A 23,224-nucleotide genomic window follows, 5' to 3' on the forward strand; every position below is an offset into this window, starting at 1 on the left:
GGAAAGTGGTATGCATAAATTTTGACCGATTACATAAGCAAAGGAGCTATCAATTTATGCTGTGGAAATAAAACTCTGGTAAACCAAGAGCACAAAACCAGTTAGCAAGTCCATGTTAGCAAAGGTTCCTGACATTAACCCCACGTTTTAAGAGTCAGTCTGCAACCCCGCTGCTTTGCATCGCTGCGTCTGAGGATTCAGCTACACTTCCAAACTCTTCTGCAGGAAACCGCTGCCGCATCCTCTTTCTCTTGATTGCTTCATCCTCTATTTTCTTAGTGATTTCCCTAAAAGCTTGCTCCCTATCTTGAGTTTTAATGGCCAGAACAGACGGTATACACTTAGCTCGGCCATTGCCACCGTCTTGTAAGACGCTGTCAAGAATATTGCTTGTGATCTCACAGAATTGTGAGGACAGAAAATACTGTTAGCAGCTAAGAAATCTCTTAAGAGGTTATAAAGAAGACAAATGACTTACTTGCTCTTGTTGATAACAGCTGAGCGCACAAGTATTCCATTTCTGTTGTCTGCCTTTTGCAACATGAGACGCTCTACTGTAGCTACAAACTTTTCTAGCTCAGAATCAAGACTGCGACAGAATCATAATTGCTTCCATAAATCAACATGTGCGCAAGAGGGTGTGTGCGAGCGTGTGTGCGTGTACATTTGTGTGTCTATGGGAGGGAGTGTGTGGTGTTAAGCCTGTTAAGGCTTTTGGGGGCAAAAGGGGAAAAAAATAAAAAAAAGGAAGGAAAACCTTGCTGATTTCTCTTGGAAGCAATTGGGACCTGACCAGTCAGATGTCAGTTGAAGACGGGAATAAAAATAAAACCTTGTGCTGACTTCTGTACTCTTCAGAGGGAGCTCTGAACATGGTTGATGCCTCAGGTCTCAAAACTGCCTCTTCTTTAAAAAAAAACACACACACACGTACACAAAACAAAACAGGGTTCTCCAACTCCTGGATTTGGATGCTCTTCTTGGTGTCTCCTTGATTTAATAAAGCATGAGCCTTTTCTGAAGCAAATGTGCCTTCTGAACACTCTTTTTCAAACCTTGAAGAGTCCACTTTCAGGATCCTGTTCTTCATGGAGAGGGGTACAGCATATAGGCAGAGTTGATTGTGGCTGTTGACCGTAACAGAAAGACTCTCCTGTGCCTAACCAGCTATACAGTATGTCACCCTCAAGAGCTGATCCAATCTGCATTCGCAGCCGCCTTCTGCCAGAGCCAGCTCCATCCAAAGTCTGCTCGAGGAGCATTGAGGCAAGAACAGCAACACACTAAAATTAATCTTGTCCTGACTGAGATCAGGGTCTTGGCATTGCATGCCCACCTCAACGTCGGTTGAAATAAAATTGGGAAATGTCTCAATGATTTTTGGGGAATGTCCACTGATTTCACTGAAACTGGACTGCAGTCCTCGGGAGTTTAATGCAGGTGTTGTCATATCCTTCCACAGTGACCTCTGCATTAACCGCCTTCCTCCGGTAGCAATGTTTCATCCACTGGCCCGTGGTTTTCCTTATTGTCACACAAGAAGACACACTCAACAGAACGTAAGAATGAGCCAGAGTAGATAGATACCGTAGGTTGTAATAGCTCCTGAAGCTTGAGGAATGTACCCAGTCTTTGCAATGTGGATGTGCCACCGACGTTGCCTGCTGGTTAGAACATCAGCTGAGTGGGACAGTGTGATGCTGAAAAATCGAACTCATCTTTCAGAGGGGGGAAATGAATACTTGCTGAAAATCACAAGGAGTAATAATGGGAATTAATATTCTGCCTGATGGATGAACTGTAGACTTTAATAGCTTAGATGATGATCAAATCAGAAAGAGCCAGGGTCCTTATGCCTGTGGCTTTCTGTGGATAGGAGTGGGTCTTCTGAGCTTGGGAAGCGTTGCTCTCGGGTGGCTAAGAGACTTTGGCAGCTGGAACCCAAAAACTGATTGCTTCGATCTCCCATTGGGCAGGCTGATGTCCGGAAACACAGGTATGGTCAGGGTGTGTAGGTGATTCTTGGAGAAACCCCTTCCATAGGTTACCAGACATCTTCACTCCACTGCTGGGCAGTTTTTGCTGGACAGAACCTGAGGGCCAGTTTCTTTTAATGGTGGTGAGACATTTATGGTAAGAAATGTTGAGCTGCCCACTGTGAAGCAATCAGGTCTGTGGGGTGGGCTTCTCACTCCAGAGGCCTGCATATGCTGGGGTAATGACAGCGTCCCTCTTGTTGCAATGAGTAACTGCTGTTTGCAAAAATATGAGGCATGTGCTTTGCAGCCCTCTGCCCGGTTGTGTCTGTTTGCCCTCACCTAAAGGCAGCCTGGCTCTACTTTACCTGATATTTTATTTGGGTTCCAAGCACCTGGAGAGACTCAGGCTCTCCCTGCAGATGTTTCGCATCTGATCTCCTCCAGCTGTGGAAAACAAATCTTGTCTGTCAACTGCCCAGCAATATCTTCTTAGGGCTCTTTCAGCTTCCATGTTTTTCAAGGCTCGGGAAGAGCAGGGCTTTGCTCATGCGGGCCAGAACCAGAGGGGGGGGGTCACCAGAATTATATCCACGTGTCATGCCAAAAGGGAGCAGCCAAACATGCACCAGTTAGGGCAGACGGATGGCCACACTCGCTCCCAGCCTGCAGGAAACACAAAAGCAATAAGCCATCAGATGCAGCCGAAAAGAAGTTCCTAACAAATCAGGCAGCAGATTGGAAACAAATCAAAACAGACCAAAAAGCCAGCAAAATGCACAGAGAGAGAGAGAGAGAGAGAGAGAGAGAGAGAGAGAGAGAGAGACCGAGACACGGATGCATTTAATTGGTCGAGGGGCCCTAATGATCCTTTTAAAAGAGTGGTCCACATAAAGCAGTGTCCTAAGCCAATGGACTTGCAGCATTAGCAACTGTGTAGATTCGTTCATTTCGTTAGGTGTTGTTGGGTAAGACCAGTTGGCAGGCTTTCGGTATCAACTCTCCATCTCTCCCTCCTCCTAGAAGTCTTCCAGTGTTTGGCTTGTATAAAATCGATGTGCATAAACATTGCATAAAATGAGCATATGCCTCAGGTGTTCAGAGCAGTTATTCCTAGAATTTATCTTACTGGGTCATGAAACAGCACATTCTTGGGATGTCAGTAATGGATAAAGCTGTGTACGAGAGAACATTTTTTAAAGATGTGTTTCATAATGAATGTTGCAGAGTGAAGTCCAGAAACTTCGACTCATCTCCATTTGCTTTTCACTCAGGTTGGTGGAACGTACTTCTACCAGAGGATGAATAAGTAGACGTTGAGTAATTAGAGTAGAGTAGATGTTGTCTAATTGGGTGGGGTATAAATTTAATAAATACATAAATGGTGTGTGCTGAAGCAGCTTTAGGATGATTTTCCATAAAATTAAGCAACCGTTTGATGAATTCTTATTGTTCAAGGGTGCAACTTTGAGAAATGACTTCAGACAGAATTCTGTTATTTTACACAGAAAATAGCCATATAATTTATTTATTTTCATGTTACATTCTAAATGAAAAACTATGAAAAACAACCCAAGTGACCCTCTCATAAAATGGAGAAATATTAAGCTGCGGCATACACGACAATTCTTAGAAAATGAAGTTGTACAATAATCCAAGCCACTTCCATCTAATGAATCTTGGAAATTTCTTAGCTTTACTCTTGCCTGGCCTAATATTTATGTGCTAGTATTATGGCTGGGCTGGAGAAGTTTTGGATCTGGTGGGAACGACCGATGACTCCTTGGCTGGCAGAATTTGGCAAGTAGAAGTCGCTCTGCCAGCAAATCTGTTCTGTTTCAACAAATAGAAGGGGCTTCCACTAACATCAAGCAAGCGGAGCAGCAGAAGAGGCTTCTGCCTGATCCAGGCCCCTGAAGGTGATCTATGCTAGAGTTGGGATTATGCCATTAGTCCATACAGACATGTTGCATTCTAGACACAACCCAATAGTTATAAAATGCATTGGCCTGCTTTTCATTGTATTATGGCTGTAATCCGCCAGGCCTGGGGGTGGGGACTTTTTAGGGGAAGGCTTTTGAAAAAAATATATTGATTTTATGTAGTTCACTCAAGCTCAAAGGACTTATTTTACAAGACACAAACTTCTCTTGCAAAGTATAATCGCTCTGTATCGGACCTGTGAAAGGAATGCGCTCTCTCCTCTCACTCGAGAGGCCAGTTGCTGGCATGTGTCTTGCTTTTTACAGGAGACGATGGGATTTCACCGATCGCCAGCGTTTTGAGATAGGGCTCGCAGACCATCTCCTGTACTTATTTGGTAATAAATTACCCCCAAATAAGGGGAGAAATTGGAAGCATGTGCCTGCTTCGCGAGAAAGGAAGTATTTGCTTATTGGAGCAAAGGCGACGCCTTGCCCACATTATACGGAGAAGGGGGATTTCACCCACTTAGCAAACATATTTATGCTAAGCTGCATTTGCTGGAAATGTTTCTGTTTCCCCACTGAAAGGCAATACAAAATATGCCAATAATATAGAGCCGTCTTCGGCATGGGTGTTTTGTAATGGGGAAATAGGTTTGTAGCAGCGGAGCGGGAGCTTAGTCCAGTAAAAATGTTTTCGTCCAGAAACACCCAACATTTTGGACTGTTCCAAATTCTTCCGGCCTCAGGATTCAGAAGAATTTTTACAAGTACTAGGAGAGATACCATCTTGCTGCCATAGATGCTCAAGAGATACACCATGTTGTATTTCACACTGATTTATGAACATGACAGTGCACTCTTTATTATGAGCAAGAAGGCCTGGATGCCTTCACCTGTTTTTCACAAACCTTTGTGGGAGAGCTGACCTCACCTTGTTGGCTGTAGCTTGCAGGCTTGGAAACACCCTTAAAAAAACACAAAAAACCTCCACAAGCCTTTCTGCCAGTTATCAGCAGTGACTGGATCCTCTTCCATCATCATCCAGCGCCCATCTAGTGGGCAAAGGGAGTGGCTCCTGGCAATACAGTACTCTTCTTTCCTAGGTCAGACACGCACAGGGATCAGCACTCAAATCACAAATAGACAACTTTCATTTACACAAGGAGGTCACATCTATGTCCTGATGTGAGCTTGGTAAAATTCAGAACTTTTGCTCTGTGTTTGCTTTGTATTCCTAGAAAGCTTTTCACCTTTCGCTGGCTTCACTGAAGCTTCCATTATGGATGGATATTTCACAGGGAATCTTCTGTAGCCTTCATTAATGTCATGGCATTTACCTTTACGTGGGCTGTGACAATACCGTCGAAATACGCTGCTCAGAATGTTGGTGGTCTCCGCAACCCATTCGTCTTAAAATGGGAGGGGAAACACTTTATTTCAGCTTATTCCCAAGGCCTGCTCTGCCCTTCTCAAATATTTACATACCCGCCACTGCCACCCTGAACCACCCCATGTCTCTAGAAACAACCCCAGGGCACTCTTTTTATTTGAATTGATTTTCTATAGTTGTTTATCTTTTTTACCAATCTGGTCATGGAAAGCACATCTGGTTTCCATTTTAATCAGTATTCCTCTGGGAGCAACAACATATTAGAGAGACCTAGCAATGCTAAAACAATAATCCATAATGATGCAACTTCTGGTAATTTGAAACGGTTTTATCCACTGTTTTTAGAAGTGTGCTAATGGTGTAGGCCCAGTGACTTCTTTGTAGATAAAGCTCACAAAGAGCCTTAATAACAGATATGTGGATACTCTGCCATAAGAGAATGATTAGGGCAATCAACGATTCCTGCTTTTTGCAGTGTATGTAACCTCTGCTGAAGCCTATTGGTTGTGGTTTCATAGCGTTTATTTCAAAGTCCTCCCATCAAGCCTGCAGCTACGCTTGATAACCCATGTAAGGATTCTTAAGAAATCATGCTAATGTAAGTCCATCAACTTCAACAAGGCTATGCTGTTTTGATAAGGGCTCCATCCATTTTGTTGTTGTTCCTTGAGCACTGTAATATGTTGTTTACAAAAGATCACAGATCAAGGAAACAGCAGCACAATCTTGCCTGTTTCACAGAGTCTTCTCTCTCCGAGCAGGAGTTGGGTGCACAGGCAACATCCCACTGGTATCTTGTCTGCATCCTCACGCTGCAGTAATCGATCCAGTGGAAACAGACCAAAACAGTGTCCCAGACCTCTCCAAAAATGGTAGCACTTCAGTTGGTTTTATCCACAACCAAGTAGGAGATGGAAGGCCACCAGCAGGTCATCTGTTTTCCTCCACCGATCAGACTGAATAAGGCCACAGGCAGTTGAAAGGGACATGGAGATGAAATGTGTTTCTTTGCTGCCGCAGCCAACGAGTTGTGGTCGGTCGTATTCACGTCATTTCATGCCACCTCTGTTTAAAGGGTTTCTTAAGTGGTTTTCTCCCATCACTACCAGCCATCCTAATCTGGCTTCCAGGAGCTCTGAGGTTCCATCAGTCTCCTGGGAACAGAGACCGTGCTGACAAATATGCCTCTCCAGCAAAGGGAAAATAATATTTTAGTCTAAGAACAGGAACCCCCCCCCCATTCTATAAGTCATGGTACAGAATGACATTTGAGCCAGCAGGACTTCCATCCTTGCCTCTTGTTTGTTCCTGTGTCAACTGATCAACATATCCTTGAATATTCTGTATCTTTCAAGTTGAGACAATATCACCCAGTTACATTTCCATTGCTTCTGCTTCTGCAGTTATCAGAACATGTTCCATCACCCTTCTGATGTTCCTTTAGAAACCCTTGTGTTTCTGCAGGGTCACTTTAGAGAACTGAAAAGATTTATTGAGAAGGTTGATAGAGAGAGAGAGCTTAGATTACAAGGCATTGCAGTTAAGCCTTTGATTCATCTCAAAAAGATCTGTGACTCTTCTTGAGATCTTTCTCTTTAAAACATGCCTGTTTGTTTGCTTTTTACCTTCAACTGGTTTAGTAGAACCTCCTAACAAAGCAATAAATTATCTTTTGCAAGTTGGTAGGCCACCCTGCGTATCAACTGTGTACTGATCTATACAGATGTGCAGGAGTAACTCTGAGGGCCAATTGTAAGAAAAAATCAAGGACTATTAACATTAATTCTTCAAATGTGCTTCCCAACCTGTTGGAAAAAATAGCAGGTTAAATATGTTTAGAAAACCCTGTTGCTGGCAAGCTTCATGAGCACTTTCTGTGCTCCTGCGTCTGAATTGTTATTATTATTTATAAAGATTTATGGATTGAAGCAGGAAATATAGTTTTTGGAATTGGTACCCTCTGCCATCTTTTCTGTAACCTGAAATTTGTTGTGGATTTCGTTATTCCAGCTGCGATGCTGTATAGTTTTAATAGATCAGCAGTGTTTTATAAATTGTCCTCAAAAAGAGAATGTATGCGATGTCAGGAGCCAGAAAATATTTTGGCATGTATTTCAGAAAAATGGGTGACAGCCTCACCTCTTTGGCTTGTTGGATTTACCAAGTTGAAACCTATGATTCCCGGAGTAGGGTTTCAAACCTTTAATGTTTTCCTGCACTTAATAACTTGAGTCATATTGGCTGTTCTTTTCGGGTTTTCATTGTTACAGACAAAATCTAATCCAGTGTTTTAAAAGTCTGTCTCTTTCACCACTCGGTGTTTATATCTTCTTTATGTGTTGCTAGTTTATTACAGATGTACGTTCAAAATAGCTAGAGGGATTACGAGGATGAGGATTGTCTATAAGTTTATAACGACTGCTCATATGTAATGAATCAAGGGTGTGCAGTGTAAGATTTTTTCCCAATGCTTCACCATGATATATCTAAAATATCTCTACACCCACCCATATGCACAGCTCCCAGGGTGGGATACAGTCAATAAAATAGCTTTCAAACATATTGATTTAAGCGGTTTAAAATAGTTCTGCACGATCAAGGTGAAAGACCACCTATCAGTATCCAAAGACTAAGTTATGATCACTGAGCATCCCACGCTTGAGTGAATTGGAAACTAAAATGAATATATTAATTTGTTTACCACCTCCCTGCCTACCAGGCCTTCCAAAGGGAGATAGATAGACCAAAATTATTTCTAAAAAACATATTGAAAACATTACTAAAAAAATAAAAAAATTAAATGCTTTTGAAAAGCAGATTTAAGACATTTTCTAAAATCCTGTTTCAAAGCCAATCCCAGACATCAAAAGCCTCCCAGAAGAATGCAGCTTTGGCTGCCCACCCAAATCTCCACGGAGCTGGAGCTGGCCAGACCTCTCTTGACGGTGTTCCACGACTGGGGTGCCGATCCAAGGGAAAGCCCTGTGTCTTAGGGTGGTGGGACATGCAACAGGTCTCCGGTGCAGCATCCCTAGATTGTGGCAAGCACATATTGGGTCACACAGTGTATGGCTTTGAGGAGCAAAACTGCCCCCTTGCACTGAAGCAAACTGGAAGCCGTTGCAGTTGATTCCATACCAGTGACAAGCGGTCTGAAACGTGCCTGCCACCCAAGGATTCTGCCACTGCACGTTGTATGAGCTATAGTTTCTGGACACTTTTCAGTGTCAGTCCCCTGTCAAGGGCTTAATCAGGAGATAGTGGAAGGCGTGGATCACTGTGGCCAAGCCCGCTTCTGCCACATGTCACAACAGGGCGCTGCATTCCACAGCTGCCGAGGCGAAACTTGCATTCTCATCTTTGCCACATTGAGGAAGGGCTCAGTCTGGCTCTTGAGGGGTTCTGGACAAAGACATCCACAGCCAGCCATGCTGGGTTCGGTGGAGGACTGTAACCCTTCAGGCTGGCAATCATGAATGCTCCCATCGCCATGTTGATTCCTTGCACGGATGAGAGCATGGCAGGGAGGAAGTTCTGTCCTGGGCATCTTCTCCTGGACGTCTCAGCATGAAGAGAAGGTTGCTCTTGTTTTGTTTTCTAATGAGAAAATAATAAAACGGATGACTCCTTGACCTGCATCCTGATGTGGCATGTTCTGCATGTACCACTTCTGGCTCTGATCATGATTTTTGTCTCTTAGTGGGACACATGAGGCTGTTTTACAGGATACGTTCTGTTACTTTGCCTGTGCATGAACATGTGCAAGTTCCAGATTCCAGTGAATCTCGGTAGCAGAAGATACTAGATGGTTCCTAACAAGACTACAGAAGGTGTCTTCTTCCTTCCTTTCTTTTGGACAGTCTTATGTTGTTGTTTAGTCGTTAAGTTGTGTCCGACTCTTTGTGACCCCCATGGACCAGAGCACACCAGGCCCTCCTGTCTTCCACCGCCTCCCAGAGCTGGGTCACATTCATGTTGGTCACTTTGATGACCTGTCCAACCATCTCTGTCGTCCCCTTCTCCTCTTGCCCTCACACTTTCCCAACATCAGGTTCTTTTCCAGGGATTCTTCCCTTCTCATGAGATGGCCAAAGTATTGGAGCCTCCGCTTCAGGATCTGTCCTTCCAGTGACAGTTTTATACAGATCTATTAATATCTCTCTATAAATTCTCCTACAATGAGCTGGCTCTGGCATTTAAAACGATGCACTTTGTGGCTCTTGCAAACTCCAGTTCCATGTCTGTTTGTAACAGCAATGCTGTCTGGATGTTTACGACAGGAAAATGATCAGATGCAGCACATCTCACTGAAGAACAAATGTGAAGTAAAGGAACTGGTGCTATTCTTTGCTTCGTGGAGGAGCAAAAGCTTGCCAATTCACTTGGAGAACTCGAAGCCCTGTGGAGTGAAATAGTTTTCAAATCTAACAGCGGAGACCCTTGCTCAGCTCTCTGGAGCTCAGGGCCGTCCTTTCCCCTTGCCTTCCTGCTTGGGTCCTCAGCGTCATCAGATCAAAAAGGCTTCCTGGCCAAACTGTGTTACGAAACCTTTCCTATCCCAGGAGGGGTTCCTGCTCTCCACAGTTCTCTGTGCTTCTCGAAACTGGAAGGCTTCTTCTGATGGGGAAATTGTTGGCTTTTTAGAAACTATTTTTCTGGGGAGGACAGCCAATTTGGAACTCTCCTGTGATTTTTCTTTTTCTGTCTTTCAGTGAGATCTGTAGCTGGTTGAGGGGAGACGGAGGCCCCTGGAAGCTATGCCTGGCAGGGGCTCGTCCTTTCTGAGCAGTTTCATCACGAGCGGCCTTCAGACGTTTTGGCCAAGCTGTGCTGACAAAGCCAAAAGGACAGCCATTGCTTCCTGCACCTTTTAAAAAAATTATTTAGTGCTAAGTAGAGCCAGTGGTATTCAGGGTACCATTGCTACAGTAGTATTTATAACTGTTTGACTTTAGGTTTGAATAATGTTCTAGGAGTGAGTAAAACAGCTTGTATTTCAAGAATTAATATGAGATAAAGAGTTTTTAAGTAATAGTATCCTGGCAGAGGAAGCCTACGAATCTCAAAATTGCTGTCTTCTTTCAGGTCTCCAGGCAGGGAGAGGAACCTTAGGGGAAAAACCAGCCAGAGCAGGGAGAATTGTGAGTTGTGTGTATGTGGCACATTAAATCTTGGGTGCCTCTTGGTCCCCCTTTCAGCTCGGCTGCAGGGTTCACTCGCTCAGGCGTGGGCATTGTGCTGGCTCCCTTCACCAGTGATGCCTCTGTGACATCGTAACGACTCACACACACCCCAATCGACAGCTATGTAGGGAGTTGTCTTAGAAGATACGCTCTTTGTAGAATTAAAGAAGGCAATCCAATCATGACCCACTTCTGAGGTGGCAACAGGCCCACTGCCTTCTGCGATTTCTGCCAAAATTGTGTGAGATTCTATTATTGCAAGCAATACACGGTGGAGGCTCGGCGCATACCGTCCCGGGACGTGTGTGCCACAAGGCTGGCTGAGGACGCAAACCCGAGCTGCGAAATGAGCCAAGTCCCCCCCCCCCACTTCCCAGTTTGCCACATGTTGAACCCTTGGAGGGAAACTCCCGGGAGCTTGCCTCATCCCTGGGGAGCCGAGAGCATGAGAAGCGAACCATCAACCCAGTTTAGTCTGCGAAGGCTCTAAAATCAAGTAGCCGTTTAGAGCGTGTGCAGAACTGACTCGTGAAATGACGTTCTAAAACTATAAATGTCCCATCAGGCATGTGTGTTTGCCTTTATTCCAGATTTCTTCTTCTGCCCTTTATATCTCTCTTCTTCTGAAGAAAGAAGGGCGGAGGAGATGGTTCATCTCTGCTTCTTCCCTGTACCCTCCTTCCATAATCTCACAATTCCCATCATCCCAACCAGCATGGCCACCGTGAACTGGTGTTCCTCAGCCTAAAGCCTGCGTGGCCTTGTTTATCCGGCAAAAGGGGGGGGGAGGAAAGAGAGAAAGGGAGAGAATTTCCGCTTTGCTTTTGAGATGGCAAGAGCAGCAGGGGTTGTCTTGTCTCTGCCTTTTTTTTACCCGTGCCTCTTCTTATAGCTACTGCAGTTCTCGAAACAAATAGACCACCATCTCTCTGTAGATCTCCTCCTGTCTTCAGTGGTTACAGATTAGGGTAATCTGGGTTTGCAAAGCGGCAGCAGGCGCATGCATTTGGCTAATCTTTCCCAGTTAGCTATGCTTTTCAAGGCATCGGCATTGCCTTGTAAAGGTCTTCTTTTGAACTGGTTCCTCATGGACGTGAAAGCTCTTCTGTGAGTTTCTCTGAAAATTTATCATTAAAATAGCAATATGGGTCCCATATGGCTCTTTCCATAGCTGAGCGTATGGATATGATAAGCAAAGGCAACCAGATCGCTTTCTCTATCAGACTGTGCTTGTGAGCATTTTAGTTAAAAACATTCAGAGTGCTTTCCCGGATAGGAAAATGGAGAGGCAGGGACTTGAACCAGCAGCCAGATGTCAGAGGAGAATATTGGCCCATTTTTTACCTAGCACTGAAAGTACTGGAACAATGTTCTGGAGGCCAGAAGTGACACTTTGTCTTTCTGGGTGGGCCCGCCAATTATTTCTTGATGGATGATCGTTGTTTTGAAGCTGTCATTCCAAAGAAGGCGCCCAGGATTATTATGACACTCGGGTGGATGGGGGCAGCTGAAGGAATGAAGCATGGTTTCTTAAAGATATCTGGCAGAAAACTCAGCCACAGGTTTTTTTAAAAAAATATTAAAGCAAGGATGGTGTCGGGCAGGGATCTGTTAGCATAACCTTTCTTTGCAAATTCTGAGGTCCTTCACCAAGCGGGTGGTTGCCATACGGAGCCCCGATGTGTATGCAGATGGATCTTTAGTCTCTTGTTTCACCCCTAAGATTCTGGGTTCCGATCCCTGTTAATTCACCTTGAGAGGTACCATCCAGGCTGCTGGAATGACACCTCCAAAATCCAGGATGCAGGATGATAACTCTTGAGGTTTCATCAGGCAGAACACCCTTGAACTACTTACAGATTTGTAGGATTGCTTTAAGCAGCTTTAGCTTTGCAAGTTGGCACTTTCAACGCCTTGGTATGTCAGACTTTTAAAAAACACACGCACACACACACACAACATAACCACAGCCCTTTTTCCTGAAACCACGTCAGTTTGGAAAGCTTGTTCAATGCAATGGAAAATGGCAGCCCAGCAAATAAACTGCACGAAGCTAGAGGACCCTAAAGTGTCCGATACTGAACAAGGGGGACGATGTGCCAGATGGCAGGATCGTGATGCTCCAGCCTGTTTTCATTATTGTCATAGGGGAAAAAAGAGGACTACTGTTCAAGTTGGGCTTTATGTCAGAAACCGGCTTTGGGGGGGGGGGGGGGATGGAGAGAGATGATGCTTCTGTCTCATGGTCCTTGGATGAGTCTTTGTTAGGGTTGCCAGCCCAAAGGTATTTTGTGTGTGTTTTGTGCTAGCACGCAGCACCAGTGCTCCAGTAAGCCAGGAGCAAAGACAAGCAGGCAGAGGAAGTTGGTGCAGGGAGGAGGACCCATCAGATCATCTGGAGTGAGGCAGGCAGGATGGGAAGTGCCCTTCAAAGACGTGGCCTGGAAGCTGTTCTTCCTCCCCTTTCCTGCCTTGCCCCATAGTTTCACAGCAGCTCAACACACTGGCACCACAAGGACCCTCTGGTCTCACGATTTGCCCCTGAAATCTCAAGGGTGGGAGTGCTGCTGCCTAACATCCCTAGACTGGGGAAATCTTAGAAGGGCAGGGTGCCAATCGAAGAGAGATTACTGAATTCAGATGCACCCTCCTCATTATGTCCCTAAAAGGGCCATCAGCATTGAAACATCATTTCCCTTTTTAGAAATCAACAGAGGCAACTTTATGCAAAGTTGTGTCTTCCTCCCCTCCTCCTTTGGGAGACTGGAAAGCAGCCACCCTACTCAGCCCGCAGTGAACTGGTGCAAAGTAAACGGCAAGGGGGGGGAGCAGAGGTGCTTCTCTGATGTCCTCTCCTAGAACTCTGTACCATTCAAAGTCACTTGCCATGGAAGAACAAGGCTGAGTCAAGGCCGGTCTGGTGGAGGAGGGGGTGTTACACCTTTGTTCAGACGACAAAGCTTAGTACGGACAACCCTTTTATGGTTATAATGAGGAGGGCACATCCTGGCCGAATAATGTCTGTTTCAGAACAACTGCATCTCCCTGCACGTTCTCTAGTCAAAATTATGTATCTGCCAAGATCCTTATTAATGAAGTAGAAAGCGCAGCAAAGGTAAATACAGTCTTGGAAAACAGCTGGAGGCCTAACGATGAGTGGTATCCATTCTCAGAAAACTTGTTGAAAAGAAACATGGTTTTAGGAAAAGGTTTCCTGGCCCTCCTGTAATATTATGGAGCTATTATCATGATTGTTACTGTGGCCAGCTCCGGACATAGCAGGCTGCCAACTACCCCTCAGCTTGTTTCTTCTTGAGCTTGTATGTTATCTAGAAGGGCGGCTTCTCTCGTTTGCAGGAGAAAGACAACTGCTTCTTTTCAATGGCATGCACACTAATGTGAAAGAGGTCTATATAAAGATGCATGGATGTGCCAAGAGAACCTTGGCCGGGTTGAAGCCTTCTTTTCCCCTCCCCCCCCTTCCATTGTTATGTCTTTAAAGTATGCAGTTGGATTTCTGGAAAAATGCAAAGCCTCTCGAAAACTCCCACATGGAATAGGAAATCTATCTAGAAAGACACCACTTCTGAAGCAACCCTCAGAAACCTTCTAGTGGTGCTTCTGTGCCCCAGTCCAGCCATAATCCTCAGCCAAGGTGCTGTTCAACCAGAGCAGGGTGGAAAGTGCCATCGAATTGCAATGTGGTATCTCTCAGCCGGCTGTTGCAGAAGCAGAGAGAGCCGCTGGTGCTACAGTCCATTGTGCAAGGAGGTTGACCTGAGGAGGTCCTGGCCAAGCGGTCTACTCAAAACATGCCATGACCAACGGGCATGGCTGCACTTCCAGCCCTGCAAGGCAGGTTATGTCGGTCTGCTTTCCAACCACTCATACTTTTAATAGCTCTCAAAGGTCTTCCTTATGATGTGCTCCACATGTGCTCCTGAACCGTTTCAAAGAAAATATATCCCGTTGTGGCCAATGAGATTGTTTGTAGTGAGGAGGTTGGGAGGAGGCCATTCAGGATCCTAACCCAGGAAAGGGACATGTATGACAGAAAACGGGAGGTGCAGAACAGCCTCACGAGCGAGACTTTCATTTGTATTTTGTGCAGTGCGGTTTGAAGTGCAGAAGGAGCAGCCCTCGAGAGAAGCAGCGAAACCAAAGAAAGAGGTAGGTGGGAAACCAAGACTCGTGACTAGATGGGAAAAGGTCGTTTTATTCTCTCTGAGGAATTGTTCAGAAACATACCAAGCGACAAGGGAAAAAACCAGAAGAGGTTGCCTTGGAGTTAAATTTTACAAAATTTGAGGAATAAGGGCCATCTTTTGAGCAGCAGTGGGTGATCTTTCCCTCTGGCGTGTATAACCTCAAGCACCACATGCAAGCCGCAGCCACGTGTCCTGGAGGACCCATGCCAAAAAAAGGAGGGGGTGGCTGCCTGACGTTCACACATGTTCTTGTGTTTTAAGGATTTGCACTGGTGACAGCTTAGGTGGGGGGAAAAATACTTGACCCAAGCAGGGAGGATCAGGGCACGGTTACCTGCAGTACAAGGGGACTTTTCCTGGAGCACCATTTCCTCAGCCAGAATCTGTTTCTCACCACCCCAGTTATTACCTACAGTCTGAAAATATATATATATATATATAAAAACCAGAAATATATATATATTTCCATGATGTAATTAACAGAATTGGAAAGTAGAGGGATCCAGAGACCATGCTATGTAGAGGGTTCACTGTTATCTGTGGGGTTTGGGCATCCATTGCAGAGGGGGGGGAGCGGCTTGGAACCAATCCCTCGCGCACCCAGATTCCTAACCAGGTCCATCCATGCTGGTGATAAGATTCTGGGACTGCAAGTCACCATGTCCTTTTTTCTAATGCCTGGTTAATAGTAAGAGTGTAGGCTGGTCTAGTCTTTCAGCATATTCTGATACAGCACATTACTTGTTTACAGTGAACTGTTGCTCACGATAAAAGCTCTTTCTGCCTTCTTTGTAGTCCCATTATATTGGGAGTGGTCCAGACTTTCAACGTTCATTATTCAACCTTGGGGGCCAAAGTCCACTGGTTTTGTATTATCTTAAAATGCATGGCATCAACAACACCTTAGCAAACTCCCGCGCTTACAGGATCAACCATACTGAAATCTACAAAATACCATATCCTTTTATTGGGGGAACGTTTTAGACTTTAGTTGTGTTTAAAACTTCTAAAGTGGCACTAACAAGGTTAAATCGATTTTGTCAAAGTAAGTTAAATGGATGTTGGGTTGGGTTGGGAAGAAATGAGGTCTCCATTTCAATTTTGATGTGTTAATTTTCACAAAAGCGAATGAAAGCGGATAGGAAACCTTTTAGCCGTGGGCTGGATTCCCCTTTCAGAGAAGTTCCCTGAGCTTGTTTGCATGATAGGGGTTGGACCGAAACAAGACCAGCATATTTTTGCATAATACTCTTAGTGCCCACGATTAAGCCTCAGAAGAAGGATTTCAGCCTTTGAGAACATGGGGAAATGTGTGACTTTGGGAAATAATGGTTTCTTGAGGGAAGAGGCTTGGATCCCTGGGGAACCCCAGAAGAGCCAGAATTCAATCTGAGGCTGAAGGTTTCTGTGAACAAAATATGGCTTTCAGATTTAAGTTCTCACTCGACTGCTTCTCTCTCCTTTCATCCCCCAATTTCCACTCTTTCCAGAACTCCTATAACTTTCGTGTTATGTGCTGTGATACCCAACGTGAAATGAATTGGGATTTTTCATAACTGGGGAGCTGAGGTTACACATTTCACCATGTTTCAAATCTTCAAGTGACATTGGTTTGATTTGTCACTAACCATCAACACAACGTCAACATCTTTGTCAGAATTTCACTTCTCATTTTGAAAACAAACCGCACTGAACGGGATATACATCAGCTCCTTTGGAAAGTTTTCATTGGAGTATCTAAGGAAAAGACTTTCTAAACATAATTTTCTCTGGTGACTCAGACATTGTTGGTTTCCTTATGAGGAATTACATGGGGATTTAGTTGGGGAGAAAACCCCTCAGGGGGTCAGGGCTTTCCAAACAATGATTTTGAAAGTTCTGTTATTATTTTCCCCCTTGGTTTTTGCTTAAGCCTACCATGATCAGGTTCCTGTATGAGATATCTGTGTCGGATCTGGTTTATGGCTCCTCTTTGTAGCGTTATATTAATCTAAAGGAAATTTGGTAAATCTATTGCAAGATGCCCTTATTTCTGTTGTATCTCGAGTTTTCCTCTTCTTATTGTTGTGACATCAGCCGCAGGGAATTTGTTGTTTTAGTTACAAGTCACCTCCGACCCACGGTGACCCTATAGATGAGGGATCTCCAAAATTCTTCATTCTATGCCATGGGAGACCCTCAAAGAACAGAGAGAACTTCTGTAAAGGGTCTTCCTTAGGCCACATTCAAGGTCACTATCTCTTGTGTTGCATTTCGCAAAGAGTCACGTTTCAAAATATCACAAAGTGAAAAATCATTTCCCTTGACTCGCACGACAGCACGCCCGTTTCTCCGACTTACACAGATGTTATTAAGGCGAGTCAAACATTTGCAGAAAATCTACACAATAACTTTATTGAGTAAGTACTATACTCAGTCTTAGTTGTTTTCATCCCAGCAGGCCCCTCTGTACGGTCAGGGAGTTATTTGACGATATCAAGCAGGAAATAGAGCATGGGGACTTACATTTCATGCCAGTCTGCAGAAGGGCACGGCCGAAATTGCACTGCCTCACCCAACCCCTCTTGTTCCAGAGCGCATGAATTAGCTGCTGCTTTTTTGTTTGTAATCCAAGCTTTTTTAAAAAAAATCCTTTGATTTTTCTTGCAAGTAAACTCAGCCACAACATGCAAAACAGCAGACAGAAAGCTTTTCTGTATCAGCAGAATTAAAATAAGATTTTAAAAAAGATCCAGGGATCAAAGTTTCAGGAGCAACAATCCACTTGCAGATACCCGGCCACTTGGATGACTCTTGGCAGTCTTAAGTCATTCATTTTCAAATAACGTGCACCAGATGTTCAAGTTGCAATCTTCGGAGCTGATCGTGCTTCTAGAGTTGCTTTCTCAGGGCTACTCTGGAACAAAAAGGGTTTGAGGAATGTGAGGCTTCCAAGCAAATTTACTGGAAAAGCCATGAGGTAATCCATCTGTGACATTTCTTTTCATCTGCTCCAAGGGGGATCATGGTCGTACCTTGCAATTAAAAGTGAAAACAGCTCTTTCTTACATATACTGCACCCTTTCAAAGGTGTAACGCACACGGGCCTGTTTTTTAGTTTTGAACATAGGTGTGATGAAGAACTAGCACAGATGCAAGAGCAGAGAGAAAAGGTTAGCAGGAGGTACAAAAGGTTGGTTTGTTAACATTTTCTTTCTTTAATAACATCTTAAGATTCTTTAATTCACCCTTCAATTTTAAGTGATGTAATTGCCAAGGGCAAAATATTTGGATGCTGTTGCTTTTTCCTAATGGCACAGACACTCACTGTCTTCCGTTGCCTCCTGATCCCAACACTGGATGGTCTTTCCTCAATCTGGCAACTCCCCCCTAATTCCCCTAATAATGGGGAATTGTAGGATCTACCTGGTAGTCTGGCTGATGGGGTAAAAATGTTTACTAGGGAAGATATGATCTCTGCACCAAGTTCCCCCATATTCATTTTCTGAAACACTTATTAAAGAAGTGATGCAGACCAGAAATCCAGAAGAGGATAAACGGACTACAGCTCAAGTGCAGTGGCTCAAGTGAATCCGGAATTCCAGAGGGTGCTGAGCACCTGGGCGGGAGGGGGCAGCGTTGGCGTTTGGAGACCAGCCAAAGGATTAGATGAGTCTCTCATCTCGATTTATGTGTAGAAGAAGAACAGTGTTCTAGTCCCCGAGAGAAGTGGATATCTGGGAAACCGTTCACCTGCAGTGTGATGAATGGTGGAGAGGAAAAAGGAATCTCTTCACAATCCGTTTGCTTAGAAATATTCACTAACACAATGAAATGTCACAGTGTCCAAACTAAAGTGGCAGGGCACCAAAGTGCAGCAATCGGGAAAAGAGGCCTTAGGACCCAGCTCCAAATTCTCCTGGGGGAAAAAACATGTCCTGTGTTCTTTTCTCACCTAGGATGTTGGCAACCATTACCAAGAAGCCAACTGAAGCAAGGCTAAAGACAGAAAAGTTCATCACTCAAATGGTACCTTCCTTTGTGGATCCGTCTCTCCAGTCTTTGGGTCTATAGTTTGAGTCCAGTTTGAGTCTACTTTAAGCCTTACAATCTAGTTTGAGAGTGGAGCACCTCTTATTTGGCCTGAAAGAAGATGGTGGCCTTGTTATTTCCGGCATCAGGTGCCCCTTGGCTGTCATCTCCACGTTCCCTAAACCCAACTTTTGGGAACAAACTGCCTTTTTGATAGGGAAAAGCCGCCCCAGGTTTGCAGGCTCCGCCCTACAGGCAAAGACTGAAACCAGACAATATGCTTAAGGCATCATTAAGAGAGATCCCCCGCGATTATCACTAGCAATTCAATTACTGGGATTTGTTGATAATCAGATTTGCCAGGTGAGCCCGTGTTTACCTTCCAGTGATAGATCACACAACACCACCTGGTAAAATGCAAGATATGAAAGTGAAGAAAAGCACCCGCTAGGGCCAACAGATGTTGTTTAGCAATTTAAGGGAGCACCCCTTCTGAAAATGGTGGTGTTTGAGCCCCAGCGGGTAGGGCTTGTTTCAAGAATAGCCCTTCCATTTTAAAGTAGAATGAGTCATATGGCTCTTACATGCCAGTGGCTATAACGTGGCAGAACCCCTTCCCAGGCCATTTGGGGGGGGGATTATGAAGCCAGAGGTTCGGGGTTCTGTGCCCACAAGGCACTAATGCCCACCAGTGAGCTTCACACCATACGAGCGATTCTTATCCTACAGTTAATTCAACTCTTCCTTTTGGTGTTTTGTTTGAACAGGAAAATGTAAAAACGCGTCATGCTCCATCCAGTGGCACTCATTCAACAACTAATGATCTCTACAATGTGCGTAACAAGAGCTGAGTTAAGCTGAGTGATGTGTCTGGTATGAAATATGCCCCTTTCTTTCAAGTCATTAAAAAGTAAGACAAAGCAGAGTTGTTTTTTAATCTAGTCTCGTTCACTTTAATCTTTTTTTTTAATGAATACATTTTTACAAATCAGGTTTTATATTGTAGGATCCAGACAGGAATCAAGATTTCGGTTGGTATTTGTTAGAAGCCTATTTTTGAAGGAAAATAAATTTGACGGTTTTAATAGCACTCTTGATTTTTTTTTTAAAGAAATGCTATCTAATAATGGCTATTGCTCATTATAATAAAAAACAGTGAAGGGACTTGTTTACTGCAGCGTTAAGATACCCTGCCAGCTCCACAATGCCCCAAATTGTTTCTGTTATACTTTGGCACCTTTAAGCCTCCAGAAAAACCGCAGCTCCTCCGCCAGGATGGGTTGCAAACAGGCTGCTTTCCTCCTGAGCTAATCTCTGGCCACGGTGTTTATAATAAGCCTTTTTCACACCTGCCAGGAACCCCTCCAGTTTGTCCACTGGAACCATCGACACGGCGCAACCACCCCAGCCGGCGCCGGTCAGGCGGGATCCAACCGCTCCGAACTGCCTGGAAGACAAAAACAAGCCATCGTTTGGAAAGGCCCGAGTTAGAAGAAGAACGTGCGTCACTTGCAGCCCGCCCAAGGAACAGCGGGCGCAACTGGCTTAGCCTCCGTCCCGTTTCCAAATGCTTGAAGGAGGGGCAGCCAAAGTTTGGTAGCATGGAGGTGTGACTGTCATCCAGTCTTCAGTAAGATGAGAGTGGTGATAAACCACCTCTGAGTATACTTGAAAAGACCCTGGAAAGAAGCGAAATCAACTTGACAGCATGCAGCTAGTGTGGTTATCTCCTTGAGCAACCTATTCTGAAGGCTTCCTCCTCCTTCCTGTTATGACCATCATCATCATCATCATCATCATCATCATCATCATCATCATCATCATCATCATCATCATCATCATCATCATCATCATTATTATTATTATTATTATTATTATTATTATTATTATTATTATTATTATTATTATTATTTTGGTTCGGCAAGTACAGAGACAATTCTTCCCCCCCCCCCCGGAGCGAATAGTAACAGAGGTGCCTGATGAGCCCTAGTTGTCTACACTGTGTCTTAAAAGAGTGTAACTGCAGTTACATCATTTGATCCCACTTTAATTAACACGAGGCATCTACAGAACCCTGGTTTGGGCTACTTAGAGGGGGGCCCAGAAAGTGTTGCACGTTGCAGCCAGCCTACCCTGAACGACAGTCATGTGAAGTTTGGCAAATCGTGGCCGTCACGGATACTGCTGCTTGGGCCAAATGCACGGTGCCCCACAAGGTGAGGGAGTTGATGGGCTAGCGCCAGTCCCTCACTGCTGCTTACACTGAGGAGAAATGAAGCGGAAGAGCCCCTGCCTTCGCTTTCATGGGGGAGGCTGAGCCGGGTCAGTGTGGCTGGCTCTTCATGCTTTTCTGAACTGAAAAGATGTCCTTGTTAAAACTCGCTTGCAAAGCAGATGTTTAAAAGGGCAAGTATCTGCATAGAAGGCAAAGCTATTTGCAACCATTTTTTTTTGGATGTTGCTCTGGTGCCCAGTTTGTGGATTCCTCTCATCTGTCATCTTCAAACGCATCCCTCCTTTCGTAACCTTCTAGAACCTCTGTTTAAAGCCGGAGGAGGAGCAGCAGAAGGCAGGAGAGACATACTTTGCTCCATGCCTCCATTAGCAGAGCTCCTTAAGTTCATGCCTCAGCTGGTAGTCACAACACATATTTCCAAATCTGGTAAAGTTCAGACATAGAGCAGATCTGCTCATCAGGATGAGATGCTTCATGATTCACCAGATCCTTTCCTTCCCAACAACGATCAGGGAAAGGGGATGTTGTGTCATTCTGAGAATTCCCAAGCACAGGAAGTTCTGCCGTGCAAAAGCCTTGTCCTTTTCCGTTGTACCTCCACCCCCATCTTGCCCCCCCCAAATCATTACAGGAACGCCAACTTATTGGGAAGGCCATCTACCCAGAAACAGTTTCCGATGTCCGTGATGAACAGGATAAAAGGCGCTGTATTGAAACTTGGATCTGAGAAGAAGGTGCGAAGGGTGGAGGATGGCTTGGCTTGGGCAGGTTTGGGCATGCTTTCTGGAAGGGCTCACACTCCAAAAAGGGACAGGGTTCGCAGCTGATCCTGGACCCTGTGTTGTCTCAGTGACGCGGACTACTTTGAACCAGCTTCATCTGATTTACCAACCCCAACCTCTTCTGGACAGAGATAGCTTGGCCCCAGATGTTCATCCCCGGAATGGCCTTTGAAGTTGATTTGGAAGGTTCAGTTAGTGCAGAACAGAGCGGCCAGAATCTGTGGCTGGCACGGAGGATCTGGATCACCTCTCTCCAATGTTAAAATAGCTGCCAGTTTCCAAGCCTGATTCAAAAAGGTAGGACTGACCTTCTGCTACACAAACATGGGTGCCTTCTCAGACGTTCGGCCAAGGCTGTTCTCCCTGTTGCCTCATTATTTATGTAGGTATTCATTTCATTTATTTGAAATATTTTTATCCCACCTTTCTCCTTTAAAAGAACCCAAAACGGCTTACCTCATTAAAAAGACAATATTTAAAAGCTAAAAACAGCACATGCAAACATTTAAAAAGAATTAAACAAGCATTACATTAAAAGCAGTAATAAAATTAGAAGAAGACGGCAACAAGAAAAGTTGCCATTTCTAAACACCGTGAGCGAAAAGCCCTAAAAGAGCTTGTGTTTTGTTTTTCAAATTTGAGTATATTAAAATGGTTTGTGGTGGTTTCGTTTTGCAAATTGCCCGGAAAGGAGCTCCAGCAAAAGCAACATATTAATGTTGGGATTCCTAAACATCCCATAAAGAAAACAAATATCCGCATTAGCTACGGAGGTGGTTATGGAAGACTGGAGTTGTCGTTTAGCTCCCCATGACTATAGGGGCTCGGAGCTGTTTAAAGGTACCATTCAAACGGTCAGCCCTAGACGGAGCAGATGGTGAGGATGGATGCTCAGCTAAGGAGTGAGAGGTGAGGATCCAACTGCTTGTACCCTCATATCCCACCATTTCAAAGTCCAGTTCCAAAGTGAATCTAAGTATTTCTTTTTCTAACAGCGCAGTTGGGATCAGAACCAAAAATTGTTTTAAGATGTCAGGCAAAAAAAAAAAAAAGAGAGAGAAAATCTTTGTTATTAATAAGTCCCGGAGCCAGTTTGTGTGTACTGAATCGAGTGTCATCCAAGAACTCGGAAGGCGTTCAAGTCCCCACGTGGCGATGAAGGGCCACTGCAGGGTGGCACTGGTGGAAATAGACCAGACATGTCAGAAAGTCCATGAGGGTCGCCATTAAGTCTGAACTGAGTTAATTGCACACAAAACATACAGCTTTTTCCTGAATGATGTGCAAAACATAAGGCAAAGTAATATTAAAATAATCATAATAATAATATCCCAAGACAAAAGTAGAAATTTGTTTGTGGGATCCTGAACAGTGCTGATCAATTTGTGGCAAAACGTTTTGGCACTCTAAACCTTTGTTCTTATGGATCTTTGGGAAAAGGTTTGGCAGAGACACTTTTGACAAAACTGAAAGATGCAAGCAAAACCTCAAAACAGTGGGACAGGAAGAG

At 44.5% G+C, this 23,224-nt stretch overlaps 3 protein-coding genes across 8 annotated transcripts in view; 1 reads left to right on the forward strand and 2 right to left on the reverse strand.

Annotated features, from left to right (window-relative positions):
* The window catches only part of FGF7 (fibroblast growth factor 7), a 37,555-nt gene extending 28,292 nt beyond the window's left edge, over nucleotides 1-9,263 (reverse strand). The window contains exon 1 of the mRNA XM_020790089.3: nucleotides 479-9,263. The gene's annotated coding sequence lies outside the window, so the exon portion shown is untranslated. The remainder of the gene's footprint in view (nucleotides 1-478) is intronic.
* Nucleotides 1-19,802, forward strand: part of FAM227B (family with sequence similarity 227 member B) — a 66,053-nt gene extending 46,251 nt beyond the window's left edge. The window contains exons 11-14 of one of the 3 annotated variants that reach the window (XM_078381000.1): nucleotides 14,589-14,647; nucleotides 17,783-17,857; nucleotides 18,624-18,693; nucleotides 19,464-19,802. In XM_078381000.1, the coding sequence (XP_078237126.1) occupies nucleotides 14,589-14,647; nucleotides 17,783-17,788 (65 nt within the window). In that variant the 3' untranslated portion in view covers nucleotides 17,789-17,857; nucleotides 18,624-18,693; nucleotides 19,464-19,802. Of the gene's footprint in view, nucleotides 1-14,588; nucleotides 14,648-15,480; nucleotides 16,797-17,782; nucleotides 17,858-18,623; nucleotides 18,694-19,463 lie in introns of those variants that run through there. The other 2 variants (XM_078381001.1, XM_078380999.1) reach the window with 2 other exon arrangements.
* Nucleotides 19,623-23,224, reverse strand: part of GALK2 (galactokinase 2) — a 35,344-nt gene continuing 31,742 nt past the window's right edge. For all 4 annotated transcript variants that reach the window (XM_072982100.2, XM_072982101.2, XM_078380998.1 and 1 more), the window contains one exon: nucleotides 19,623-20,143. In XM_072982100.2, coding sequence (XP_072838201.2) covers nucleotides 19,936-20,143 — 208 coding nt within the window. In that variant the 3' untranslated portion in view covers nucleotides 19,623-19,935. The remainder of the gene's footprint in view (nucleotides 20,144-23,224) is intronic.

The sequence above is a fragment of the Pogona vitticeps genome, chromosome 12 (assembly GCF_051106095.1).
Source record: "Pogona vitticeps strain Pit_001003342236 chromosome 12, PviZW2.1, whole genome shotgun sequence".
Classification (NCBI taxonomy): domain Eukaryota; kingdom Metazoa; phylum Chordata; class Lepidosauria; order Squamata; family Agamidae; genus Pogona; species Pogona vitticeps.